At 53.7% G+C, this 13,087-nt stretch overlaps 1 protein-coding gene across 1 annotated transcript in view; it reads right to left on the minus strand.

The window, feature by feature from the left end:
* The window catches only part of RASSF5 (Ras association domain family member 5), a 29,492-nt gene that overhangs the window by 2,822 nt on the left and 13,583 nt on the right, over positions 1-13,087 (minus strand). The window contains exons 2-4 of the mRNA XM_077772016.1: positions 3,192-3,302; positions 1,816-2,113; positions 1,205-1,320 (exon numbers count right to left, since the gene is read on the minus strand). Of these exons, the coding sequence (XP_077628142.1) occupies positions 1,205-1,320; positions 1,816-2,113; positions 3,192-3,302 (525 nt within the window). The remainder of the gene's footprint in view (positions 1-1,204; positions 1,321-1,815; positions 2,114-3,191; positions 3,303-13,087) is intronic.

Consider the following 13,087-nt stretch of genomic DNA (forward strand, 5'->3'; position numbering starts at 1 on the left):
GCACATCACCGCACCCTTCTCCACCTGCCTGTTCATCTGCCACCGGCTTCGGGTATCCGCCCCCCTTGGCCGGCAGAGCAGACAACGAGGTGACATAACCTGTAAAGCTCTGCAGAGCCCGGCTGGCCCAGGCCTGCCCCGATGGGACCTGGCCCCCCAGGGCAGAAGGCCCGGCTCACTGCTCTCAGGCTGACCCAGGAGCAGAGCCCCCGCCCCACTCTGTGGAGCCAGGGATTTTGACTCCTAAGCTCTTTGGAGCACTAAAGAATATTCAGGTTTATCTAGTTTAATCCCCACATTGCATCACTGAGGAGACGGAAGCCCACGAAGGGAAGGTGGAAGGGCTGCTGGGACAGAGCTGTGGCAGCACAATGGGAATTAGAGCCCGGGTCCCTGAACTCCAGGCCCGTGAGCTCTGCGCCGGGCCAGCAGCGTCGGACATTGTCTGCAGAGTACTTTTTCTGAACAAAATCTTACGCACTCCCATGTATAAAGCAGACAGGGGAGGCAGAGCTGCCGGACTGAAGCTGGGAGAAGGGACAGAGCCCTAACACCTGCCCCGACACCCCGCATCTCCATGGCGACTCCTGAGACCACTCCCACTAGGCAGAGGCCTCCACCCAGCACGGCGGGTGCTCCCCACCTCGGCCACTCCGTGACTCCAACTGCCAAGTACCCAGGCCACGGAGAGCGCCAGCCTGCTCGCACCCTCATTCGCGCCGCCAGACGGGACTCTGAGGGACTCCTCTTTTTGGAAGGAGGTCGGTTTTTAAGAACCAGGAAGAGACCCATGGCTCAAACATCTCAGTGTGTCTGAGACGGAGCTTGCCGGGCCTCAGGCCATTCTGGAGCAAAAATCACCTGGTGAACACACAACTTCCCCAGTGCCCCTCCACCCTGGGTTTTCAGAAATAAAGCCCATGAAATCCTTCCTTTCCACAGACCTTGCCAGACACAGGCCCTGACTTGCATCCCCCAGGATGCTTACAGTCCTGGCTTCGGACACCAAACCTCCTTGGCCCAGCACTTAGCCCGGCTCTACTTTCTCAGCCCATGTTCCTAGCTGCCTCAGCAGCTGCTGCTGCTGCTGCTGCTATGGGGCCCCCACCTATGCTGGGCAGTGAGGACAAGACCCATGAGGGTGCCCCCTCTAGGGTGCCCTGAGGGCTGGGTTTGTGCAACCAGCAAAGGAGCCCATACCTACCTCCACCTCTCCAGTTTCATTCTCCTTGAGCACAAAGCTGAGGACGTCATTGTCAGGCCCAGCCAGCAAGCGCAGGTACAGGGGGCAATCAGCGATAGAGAGTTTCTGGAAGAGCACTGCAAACCAAAGGAGGGAGTTAGGGGCTCATCTCGGAAAAGAGGGGCAGAGGCCCATGGTGGGGGGTGGGACAGACCCAGAAACGCCGACATGGGGTGGTTATAACCGGAAGTAGCCAACCTTTCAACGTAATTAAATGAACCTGAAGAGAAGACCTGGGGAGTGGCCTTTTATCTTTAGTGTCTGCTCAGAGTTTGAAACTTGTTTCCACTCGCGTCACCTAAAAGATTAGCAGTGGTGGGCGGTTTCTCTCCCATTCCACAGATCAGGAAGTGGGAGGCCAGGGTGTGGTCTTCCTGCGGTCACTATAAAGCGAGGGGCACTGAGAGCAGGGGTGCGCTCCCCTCCCCGTCAAGCTCTCCACACAGAGTGCCCACGGGGCCCTTACACGCGGCTGGAGTGCAGTGCCCAGCGGGAGCCGAGTCCTCCCACCCACGTCCGGCAGCGGCTGAGTGGGAGACCTGGTTTCTGGTCAGGAGCCTGCTCTCGCGTACCTTGCCCGTCCTTGTGTATCCGCTTAAAAAGTGCAAACTTCTGGGGATTGTCCACAACCATGAACTTCTTGAGCAGCCCCTGGATGACCTCACTGACTGTCGTGGTGCTGCTGATGTGCAGCTGCTTAATGGCATCCAGAGGAAGATAGAAGGACGTCCGCTTGTCCGTGGTGGCTGCCAGGTTCACTTCCTTGATGGCGTCGTAGATGGACTGGGGCCGGATCCCCGCAGGCACGGTCACTGGCCGCCGAAGTTTCAAGTGCACTTTGATGAAACCCGTGTAGGTGCCATCTTCACTCTGAGGAACAGGGGGGCGGGGTGCCACATGGGTCAGCTTGGGTCTGTCATTCATGATCCTAGCTGCCACTCTCGGCCACTGCCGCAGATGGAGGGCAGGGGGTGGGGTGGTTGCAGAGGCCTTTCCAGTCAGCCCCCCACCTGTCTCCCCGAGTTCCTTCCCGTCTCTGCTGACGCGGAAGTGCTGGAGGGCGGAGACACTGCCCCCCTTCCCCCACCAGCCCCGCACTGGGCCAGGAGAAGGCACACAGTATCCAGCAACCCGGGAGGACACGAGGGGCTGCTGCGGCTTTCGCTCTGGGGGCTCAGACCCTTTGCCTCAATCCCCTGCCTTTGGGGAGTCCCCACTCCTGGGAGGCAGGGTGTGGGAGGAGCAGGCAGGCTCTGTAATGAGGCCCCTGGAGAACCAACCCACCGGATCTCCTGCATTTCTTTCCCGAACCAGCAGCCAAGACGTAAAGCCCAGGTCCACCAGGGAGACGATTTTCTAGTGCACCATCTGGCTGAAGCCCCAGAGAGCCAGTTGCTACCCGCCACCAGCAGGGGGCAGGGTTCTTCTACCTTCTCCTTCCCTTCCCACGGAAGGTGGCCTTCCCGAGCCTGGCACAGAGTTGGTGCCTCCCCGCTAAGAGCTCTGCACAATCTAAGGAAGCTTCCCGAGATGCAGGCTGTAACAGTGCAACAACCAAGAGGGAGTGGATGAGGAGCTGCGAACCGCCCTTGTGAGGCCTTCCTGAGGGCGGAGCCGTACCAGGTCACTCGATGTTATTTAAATCCCACAAGAGCTTCGACAAGTGCGCACCAGTATCTCTATTTCCACACTGGAGCTCAGGGGCATTAAGGTTTCCCAAAGCGAAAAATGGGAAGAGCCAGAGACTGATTTGGATCTTGTTCTAAAGCCCATTCTATTTCCCCGCAGCTGCAGGGGTGGATCCCTGACCTTGGCCCTGGGTTCTCAGCCTTGCACAAGCCCACAGGCCTGGAGAAAGGGGAGGGGCCTCAGAGGGGCCGCCCCAGAGCCTAGAGGGGGAGCCGGGAGCGCAGTTGGGGGGGCAGAGGGGGAGCCGGGTCCTGCGCACCAGCTTCATGCCCAGGCAGTTCTTCTCCCGGGTGTTGTAACTGTCAATCTTCTGCTTGATCTCCTGAAGTGTGGGCGGGCGCTGCGTCTCCTCAGGCGGTTTGCAGACATTCTGGAACATAGAAGTGAGAGTGGGTATGCAGTGTATGAGAAAGAGTAGGACCACCCCCTCCCAAAGGCCTCCCTGACCAAGCATAGGGGAGCACCAGCCCCACAGGGTAAAAACTAATCCATGGGCTCAAGCTTAGAATAATCTGAGGTCAAAAGTCAGTGGCACCACTGCCTAGCCCGCCAGCCCTGGGGAAGTAACTCTAAACCTCAATCTCCTCACCTGTGAAATGGGAACAATAACTACCCTTCAGGCTTGCTGCGAGACTAACATGCACATGCCCAGCACATGGCACGGACTACAAATCTGGTGAATCAGCAGAGCAGCATTTGCTCCGGGAGGGTTGCTATGGAAAAGATAGCATTTAGATGCTATGGGAGATGCAGAGAAATGCAAGCCGCAGTCCAGCTCCCCAAGGAAGCAACAATAGAGCTGGAGAGAAAGGAACGTACACGCAGTCCCAGCATATGCTGACGGGAATGACAGTAATTCACCCAGACCCAGGGAACCAAAGGCACATGAGCAACAGTTCAGACCCCACATCCCCAGCCACAGAGTTTTGCACATAAGTCAGTTCAGCTGATCCTTGAACAATACAGGTTTGAACCGCATGGATCCACTTAGACACAAATCCTTTCTTGATAAATACATGCCAGTGCTGTAAATGTATTTTCTCTCCCTTATGATTCTCTTCATAACATTTTATTTTCCCTAGCTCACTTTATTGTAAGAATGCAGTGTATAATACATCTAACATACAAAACTGGGTTAATCGACTGTTCATGTTATTGGTAAGGTTTCTGGGCAACAGTAGGCTATCAGTGGTTAAGGTTTGGGGGTGTTAAAAGTTACACTCAGATTTTTTGTGGTGCAGGGGGGAGGTCCAGCGCCCCCGACCCTGACGTTGCTCAGGAGTGAACTGCATATATTTGTCAAATGAGCAAACCAGAAAGGGCCAGGGCGCTGTCCTTCTACAATAATTGAAAGAATCCGCCTCCTCTCCTAGGGGCACGGGGACAACCAGCATCTTCTCAGCACGTCCTCTGTGCCAAGAACTTGGCACGCACAGTCTCTTAATCCTCATGAACCAAAACTGTGAGATGGAGTTGATTACCTACATTTTGCAAGTGAGATAAGCAGGACTAGGAGCAGTTCAGTAACTCGCCTAGAGCTCTGTCCATATATGTGCAGAACTGAGAGGAAACTTCAAGGCCATTCTGTTGTGTCCTTCCCAGGGGCTTCCCTGGTGCCCCCTCCCCCCGGGGAAGGGGAAGGGAAGAACAAAACTGAAGAAGCAGCTGGAGGTCAGTGTCCTTCACACTGTGGAGGGGGGGTTCAGGGCTCTCAGCAGCTCTGTCCCTCCATCAATTCCCTACATTTCTCCCAATTTCCCTGCTACCTAGCTGCTCAATCTTGTCTCCATGCTGCCTGTGTGGGGCCCGGAATGCAGGAGCCACGGTTTGGGAAAACAAATAAATAGGTTGGTAAATAACAAAAAACAAAAACAAAACAACCCCCCCCCCCCCCAAATTAGCCTGATTTTTATAAATCCAGCAGACTCCGGGCGGGTCCAGGAATCTCCTTTGGCAAATGAGGAAAGTGAGGCCCAGAGAGGCGAAGGGGCTGTGTTCTCGCTGTGTTCTCCGGCTGCAGCCCTGACACTGCCCTGCAGGGGTGTGGTCTGGTGGGGGGGGGGTACTTCACACCCACCCTGTCAGTGCAGCACCAGACCGCTGAACACAATGGGCCGCTGAACACAATGGGCCACCCCCAACAGAGCCTGGCCTCCCTCCGAAAGCCTCCATGGGGATGAGACACACTCAGCAGGAGGCCCTCACTTCCTCCCCCTGCTTTCCCACCCCCCAGAGCCTGTAATGGGTTCTGTGGCCGCCGCCCGTGCCCCTCTGCATGGAGATAAGCCGCCACCCCTCTTCCATCCCAGCATCTTCCCTTGGGCCTGTCTGCTCCCGCCTGTACTCCTCCTCAGGGGTCCTGAAAATAACAGCATTGTGCTACCTTCTTCCACATGCCTTTTCTCATGTACCTACACTACTCCCATTTTATAGACTACAAAACTGAGGCTTGGAGAGGTTAAGGAACATCTCTGTGGTCCCACTGCTAGTAAGCATCTGAGTAGGGCCTAAAACAGAGTCCCTGTAAGTCTGGAGCGCATGTTCTCAATTCACCACATGGCCACTTCTAGGCCACTTCTGCCACTCCCATAATGCCCACTGAAATCCCACGCCTCAGGGCTGTGGTGTGCTGCTATTACACCAAAGGCCTATAAACTATGGGACTTGTGAAACATTCATCCACGGTGTATCTGGTCAGCGGGCCAGGCCCCAGAGGCATCAGGACCCACGGGCATCACCTGCAAAGACGTCAAGGAAGGACTTATCTCTCAAGTGGGATGTAGCCGCCAGGAGGCAGGACCCACCCTTTTCCTCCGTGGCCACTCAGACCCCCAAACTGGACCTTGATCCCATCGAAGACCACACAGCGGGGAGCACAGGCCAGGGCATCTCCTGTTTGCTCCAGGTAAGTAGCAGTGATATGAGCCTCACAGAGTGTCTTCATTCACTGTCACTGCTCCTCTGGAGCCCGCATCCATCCCCACAGTTAGTTCCTGGAAGCACACACTCCAGAGACCCGCCCAACCCTCCCCGCAATGGGGTGCATCCCTAGGGGGCCAGATGTGCCTGGCCATGGCCCAACCCGGGGAGCTTCCCATCAGAAAGACTGGTTATCTAGCTGCTATCATGTGGCCCATTCTGCATTGCTGAAGCACACAGGCTGTTCCCTCCTCAGGAGTTAACAGCTTTCTCATGCTTCTCTCCAAAAAAAAAAAAAAAAAAAAGTTAAATGATGGAAACTCTAGAAGCTCCTTAAAGATCTCCTTTCATAATTTCCAACTGAGCTGCCGCCATTTCCCTGTCAGAAAAGGCAGCTGTGTCATGGCTTTCAAAGCCAACTGTACCAGGCCTGGGTTTGTATACAGCAGGAGTCAGAGCCACTGTAGCTAGAGGTTTCTTCTTCTTCCTGTTCCCCTTTCCTTCTGCAGATAACCCATCTGTTCACCCCTTCGCCCACCACAAACCTGGGGAAGTGACGCAAGCATCCGTGACCACCCCTGCCAGGGCTGACGACACAGAAGGCAGCTGTCCTGATGCCACCGCCCCATCGCAGAGTGCCGGGAACCCAGTGGAGCCCACAGCCTGCACCCAGGGCTGGGGTGGCTGCTGCCCACGCCACATCTGCCAGACAAGCTCTGACCCATGGATGGAATGAGTCGGCCAGCCAGGGAGCCAGGGAGCCAGCGAGCCACAGCCGCGAGAGCCCCTCCCTGGGATGGTACAGAATCCAGGCCAGTGGCTCACTCTTTTTTTTTTTTTAATTGTTTTTAATGTTTATTTATTTATTTTGAGGGAGAGAGTGTGTAAGCAAGGGAGGGGCAGAGAGAGAGGGAAAGAAAGAATCCCAAGCAGTCTCCGCACTGTCAGCACAGAGCCCAATGTGGGGCTCGAACCCACGAACCATGAGATCATGACCTGAGCCGAAATCAGGAGTCGGAGGCTTAACCAACTGAACTCCCCCGGCGCCCCTAGGCCCATGGTTCTCAAACTTGGCTACACACGAAATCATCTAAGTATCTCTAGAAACACAGTTCGGGCTCCATCCTGGAGATTCCGATTTATGGCCTGGCAGAGGGACTTTTTAAATCTCCCAGGTAATTCTAACGTTCAGCAGTGTTTGCGAAGAACTGGTACCGACCCCTCGCCGGCAATTTCAGATCCCAAGGGTTGTCAACCAGCAGCAGAATTCACGCTTGGGCACCCACAGATACTCATGCCTGAAGGTTTACCTAAAAGGAAGTATCTGCTCTGTGAACAAAATCAATAATATAGTAATCTTCAGAGGGTAAGGCAAAGACCTCAATTTCTATCTACCTGCCAGATTTTCAAGTCCTCAAAGTGAAAGATTTGTTTCCATCCACAGGTACAAAGCTAGAAGCCACGTAGATAGAGTTTTGTCACCTAGGGTAGCCCAAGATGGAGACAGAATGGGGAACTCACTCTGTTATGATTTAAGAAATACGGGCATGGGCCTGGGAGGTGTCCCTCACTGGGGGTTTACACATCTCGGTCCATCTGGCATGGAATTCATGCGCTCTGATTAAGCCCCTGGCATTGGTGGCAGATGGTTTAGCCACTCCCACCGCAGCTGGCACATCCAGGGCACAGGGGAAAAGCACGTTTGTGCTCCCACATTCTAAGCTATGGGAAGGGCTGTGTTGCCTCTCAGCACTCATGTTTATTAGGGTGCAGCCACGTGAAGAGGCTGGGTGCTAGGACTTAGAACAGAAATGCTCTCCTGAGAGAGGGATCCTCAAACGTTTCTATGAAAACATCACAGGGCACGTGGGTGGCTGAGTCGATTAAGCCTTGGACTCTTGGTTTCAGTTCAGGTCACAATCTCATAGTTTCGTGAGTTCGAGCCCCAGGTTGGGCTCTGCGCTGTCAGTGCAGAGCCTGCTTGTGGTTCTCTCTCTCTCTCCTTCTTTCTCTGCACCTCCCACTCGTGCTCTCTCTCAAAAATAAATAAATAAACAAAAAAAATTATCCTTGGGGCGCCTGGGTGGCTCAGTCGATTGAGCGTCTGACTTTGGCTCAGGTCATGATCTCACCGTTCATGGGTTTGAGCCCCGCATTCAGCTCTGCACTGACAGCTCAGAGCCTGGAGCCTGCTTTGGATTCTGGGTCTCCCTCTCTCTCTGCCCCTCCCCTGCTGGCGTGCACGCCCTCACACGTGCGCTCTCTCTCTCTGTCAAATACATAAACACTAAAAAAGATTATCCTTAACATCAACATTACAAGGACCATCCCTTGTGGTCGGGAACCTATCTCAGAGCAGATTTACCTGACGTTGAATTGTACTTTAAAAGAAACCCAGGGGTAGATGGGTAGCTCGGTTGGTTAAGGGTCTGACTCTTGATTTTGGCTCAGGTCATGATCTCGAGGTCCATGAGTGTAAGCCCCCCATCAGGTTCCGTGCTGACAGTGCAGAGCCTGCTTGGGACCCTCCCTCTCTCTCTCTCTCTCTCTGCCCCTCCCATGCGCTCTCTCTCAAAAGTAAGTTAAAAAAAAAAAAAGAAACCCAAAACATTAGTTAACTCTGCATTCTTTTTTATTAAAGTTTTTTTTTTTTAATTTATTTACTTTCAGAGAGACAGAGAATGAGTGGGGAAGGGGGAGAGGGAGAGAGGGAGAGAGAGAGAGAGAGAGAGAGAGAGAGAGAGAGAGAGAGAGAGAGAAAATCCCAAGCAGGCTCTGCACTGTCAGCACAGAGCCCCACATGGGGCTCGAACTCATGAAGCCATGAGATCATGACCTAAGCCCCTGAGCCAAAATCAAGAGTCGGACACCAGAAAGGTCAAGGCTAACCCACGTCTAAAGCTAGCACTATACCATCTAGCACTTACATACTCATCTACTTATAGTAACCTCCAAGTAGACCATCTCTAGTTGTCTTCTCAACTAGAGTGAATTCTCTTAGTGACTTACACCATGCTTCTGTTTCTTCTCTATGCCCAGTGGCACCAAGCATGAAGCAGATACTTGCGCAAGAACCTTCAATGGCTCCCTATTGCCTACAAGGGGTGAGGGTGGGGGGAAAGATCTTACTTTTCCCTAGGGATTACAGAGCAGTGAGCCTTGGATTTCAGTGTGGACTGAGTTCCATAAGAGAGGCACCTATACCCATCTTATCCATCACAGCATCTCAGAGCCCAGAGCTTAGGTGCATGTTGGAACAAGTAGTGGCCGAGGAAATACTTGCAGGATGAATGTAAGCGTGCATATGGGTTCTGACCCCCCATTACTAAGTGATCTTGAGGAAATCCGATAATCTCCTTAAGCCTCAGTTTTTGTTCTCGGAAATACAAACCCTTTATTGCCTGATAGGATTCAGGGAAGGGGAGACCAAATGAGATAATGGGTGCAAAACTGTTTTGGAAATTATCAAACCCATCCCAAGGCACATATTGTTATGATCATCCCAGGCTTACAAAGTCCTTCCCCTATGAGCCAATCTCATTTCTCATTTTCCTTGCACACTCAATCAGCCTTGACCACCATGCCAAAGAGTTTGTTGGCTCTGGTGGCTGGCAAGCGTTTTTTTGCAAAGGACCAGGTAGTAAATACTTTGGGCTTTGCTGGCCATACAGTCTTTGTTGCAACTACTTACCTCTGCCACTGTAGCACAAAACAGCCACGGCATGAGCGTGGCTATGTTTCAATAAGCCTTTATTTATGGCATCTGGTGCATGAGCAGTAGTTTGCTCACCTCTGCTCTACAGCACTGGACGGTTTCTCCCACTTAGAGCACACAGCTCCCCTGTCCCCTAGTGCCTCGCCCATGGCGGGGTCCTCCTTCTCTGCTCTCCTAATATAGGAGATCCCTGACGTTTTCATTCCCAATCGGAGGAAGGTCTATACAGGTTTGTACTGGACGCTGCCTTTCTTCTGAATGATACTCTTGCCGAGGGCCATGTACTTCCTGTGTTTCCCCGTGTACTTCCTGTGTTTCCTCACACCCCAGTCCTCACTCTCACTAATAGATACATTGCACAAGTAGGCAAAGGCTTCATCGCCTCACCGGGTTGTGCTTACTCTCTTCCCGTCTCCCATGAGGAGGCAGCAAGCTGGCTGAGGAGGGGATGCCCGTGGGCACAGGGCGCTGGCTCACTCACTGGCTCAGGGACTGACTCCCAAGCCCCAGCCCCGTGGCCCCAACGCCTCAGATTCCTGTTGTCGCCAAGCTGCAAATTACCACATGCCACGGGCCTCTGCAGCTGCTGGCTGACAAACCCACTGCTGCCAGGACCATGGAGGTGCCTTCACAGCCCGTGTGGCTGCATGTGGATCTAATTATTGCTGCCTTTTATTGTTTAATTATTATTTCACACGTGTTAATCCATCTTCCCAATTAGATGCTCCCTGGAGGGAGACAGGCATGATGTCTGATGATCGCGCTTCTGTCCTACCCCCAGCAAGGCTCTGCCAAGCTCCGTGGTGACCTCCAAGGAGGAGGCAGGGAGAGGCTGGAGTAGCCTGGGCGGCGCCCAGCCCAGAGCCCCGCCACACACTGCAGTCAGGCCCAGGACGTGTCCCGCTGCCCTGCACCCCGAGGGGCCGATGCCAAGGCAGGGGCCGCACGGGCCGCAGGCGTTGGCTGGCTGGCCAGCCCTGTGGCTCAGCTCTTTACAGCTTCCTGGTAAGAACCAGCGCAGCACCATCATGACCGATGACCTCCAGAAAGTCACTTCCCCTCTCAGGGCCTCAGTTTCCTCATCTGCGAAATCATGAAGTGAGACCCCCTTTGCAGGGCTACGAGTTTACATCGGAGGGTGGTTTCCTTCATCACTGCTTCCTCTTCTATTTCAGAGAACTGGGGGTGGGGGTGGGGGCCCCTGGGAGGACGGCTGGGCTTGTCTGAATCGCGGTGGTAACGACTGTTCTAAGATGGTATAAGAACGTTTCTAACCTCTACAGCCTTACTTGTCCCATCACTGACCACTTGCTTTCTCTGCTCGTCTGCAAGTCACCATGTTAGCCAAGCTCAAGTAGGTTTACACCCCCCTAACTCACACAACTCAAGAAAACAAAACAAAAACTATCCCGGAAGCCATTCACCATGATGCTTTGCCACATTTCCTCTTTCTCAGCTCTTAGCAAATCTGCCAGCAGCCATTCTCTTGCCCCTTGGAAGCCATCCCCAGGCCTACGTGGGGACAGGGGAGGCCTCATGAGGCGCTACCGCACGAGGAGGACCATCAGCAGACACCTCCCCCCACCCTGCTGCCCAACAGCGGGCCCCCCACACCTGATGTGTCTGTTAAGCCTTTCCTAAATAGGGACCTCAGAGGAAAGGGGCAGACACCCCTCTGTCTGGGCTGGGTTCGGAACACCCTGCTCAAAGCCCAGACCACATTCAAGGCTCATTGGTCCCTTTGTGATGGCCTCAACCAGATGGGAAAGAGGAAGCCCCACGGGGCCTCACCGCAGGGTCCCCTCCCAGGTCCCAGATGGTCTGTGTTCTGGAACGACTGTCCCAGACTCACCCTGGGAAGTGAAGGGCTTGGTTCCCCCAGATCCCGCCACGGAGCTGTCCAATGTCCCAGAAATAAAAGGGCTGGAAACTCCTAAACTGTGTTCTCCAGTAGGTTAATCCCACCAGAGGAAGGAAGAAAGGGGCTTCATCAGGGACCTAATCTCTACAAGCAGAGGGATTTGAGCTGCTCTGGTGCGAGGAGGGGGGGATGTAGAGGAGCAGGAAATAAAAAGCTGGTGGGACTTGAGAAACTGGAAAGCGACCGAGGTCCCCAAAGACAAAAATGTAGAGCAGATGGTCAATGCAGACAGTCACTCAACAGTAACTGATTGAGTTGCCCATGGGGTGAGGAGTGTGAAAGGCACCTTGGGACATGCAAGTGGCCGGCCGTGGCCCCCATCCTGGAGAGCGCACAGGCTATCTGCGGAGGGAAGGCAGAGATGCGTGCACCGTGAAACACCAGACAGCGTGCGCATCCCGCGCAGAGCCTGGGCGCTTTCTGGGCAGCCAGATCAGCTCCGCACGTGTGCACGTGATGAAGGCCATGTCAGCGGGTCCCCGGACTGCCCGTGTGTCCTGGAGCCTGCACACTGTGTCCCTCACTGCAGTGGCCATCTCAGTCTACAAGCCTGGGCAAGTCATCTGGGGTGAGTCACGACCAGGGGACACCAGCCCCCTGCAGGCCTTGTAGCTGCAGTGAGCTGGGTTCAAGCCCTGCAGTGCTTCATTATAATAATAAAAATCACCAACAGGCCAGCGCTTCACAGTCACAACCTCATTTAGTCTTTGGCATAACTCAGTGAGGGCGGTATGGACCACACTGCCCTGCACAGGGGCGTGCCCTCAGTTGTCTGAGCACGTGGGCAAGTCAATCTCCCTGAGATGCGGTTTTCTGTCTGAGAAATGCAGATAACAAGGCCTCCTATACACATTTGTCGCAGGGGTGAAATGAGACTGCACACCTGGAAGTGCTTAGCACAATGCACACATACAGTAAGCACTCAATAAACAGTAGCTAGTGAACCATCACTGTAACTGTCGGCAACAGCAGCAGGCGTCTGTTTGGCGGGGCGGAAGACAGGTTGGGTGGTGGGGCTGACTCAACATGGGAGTCTTCTTGCCTTAACCTTGATCTCTGACAGGCCCTTCAGCCACAGCAGGTTATGACTCTGCATCCTAAGCACTTTTGTCTTCAGTGCCATGGCCCTCCCTTCCTCCATTAAAAAAAAAGAAAAAAAAGACTGTAAAATTTTAATTATATATTTTAACTAATGTATTTTTCCAATTTTTTCCCAAGAGATTGGAAAAATATATTCATATTCTATATAAAACAAAGGTCTTTACGTTCCTGATTTTAAGAGAAGTTAAAACATTTTTATGGCTCCTTAAGTACTGTGGGCCCCTCCGGCACCATAGGCCACCTTGTCTCATGGGTAAGTCAGCAGTAGCTTTTAGCCCGGGTCCCAGGTAGGGTGACCTGGAACTGAGAGTTTTCTTGGGACGCAGGACCTTCAGTGCTAGAACAGGGCTGTCCTGGGCAAACCAGCGTATTTGGTTACCCTAGTCCCAGAGAGCCCCTCGCAGGCCGAGACGGACTCCCTCCTCCCTCTCTTCCTCACCACTGTGGGCCCCAGGGACACTGTTTGCTCTTCTGCACATGTCCTTTGCCCCAGGAGGTC

This window comes from Crocuta crocuta, unplaced genomic scaffold, assembly GCF_008692635.1.
Source record: "Crocuta crocuta isolate KB4526 unplaced genomic scaffold, BGI_CrCroc_1.0 scaffold318, whole genome shotgun sequence".
In the NCBI taxonomy this organism is placed as follows: Eukaryota; Metazoa; Chordata; class Mammalia; order Carnivora; family Hyaenidae; genus Crocuta; species Crocuta crocuta.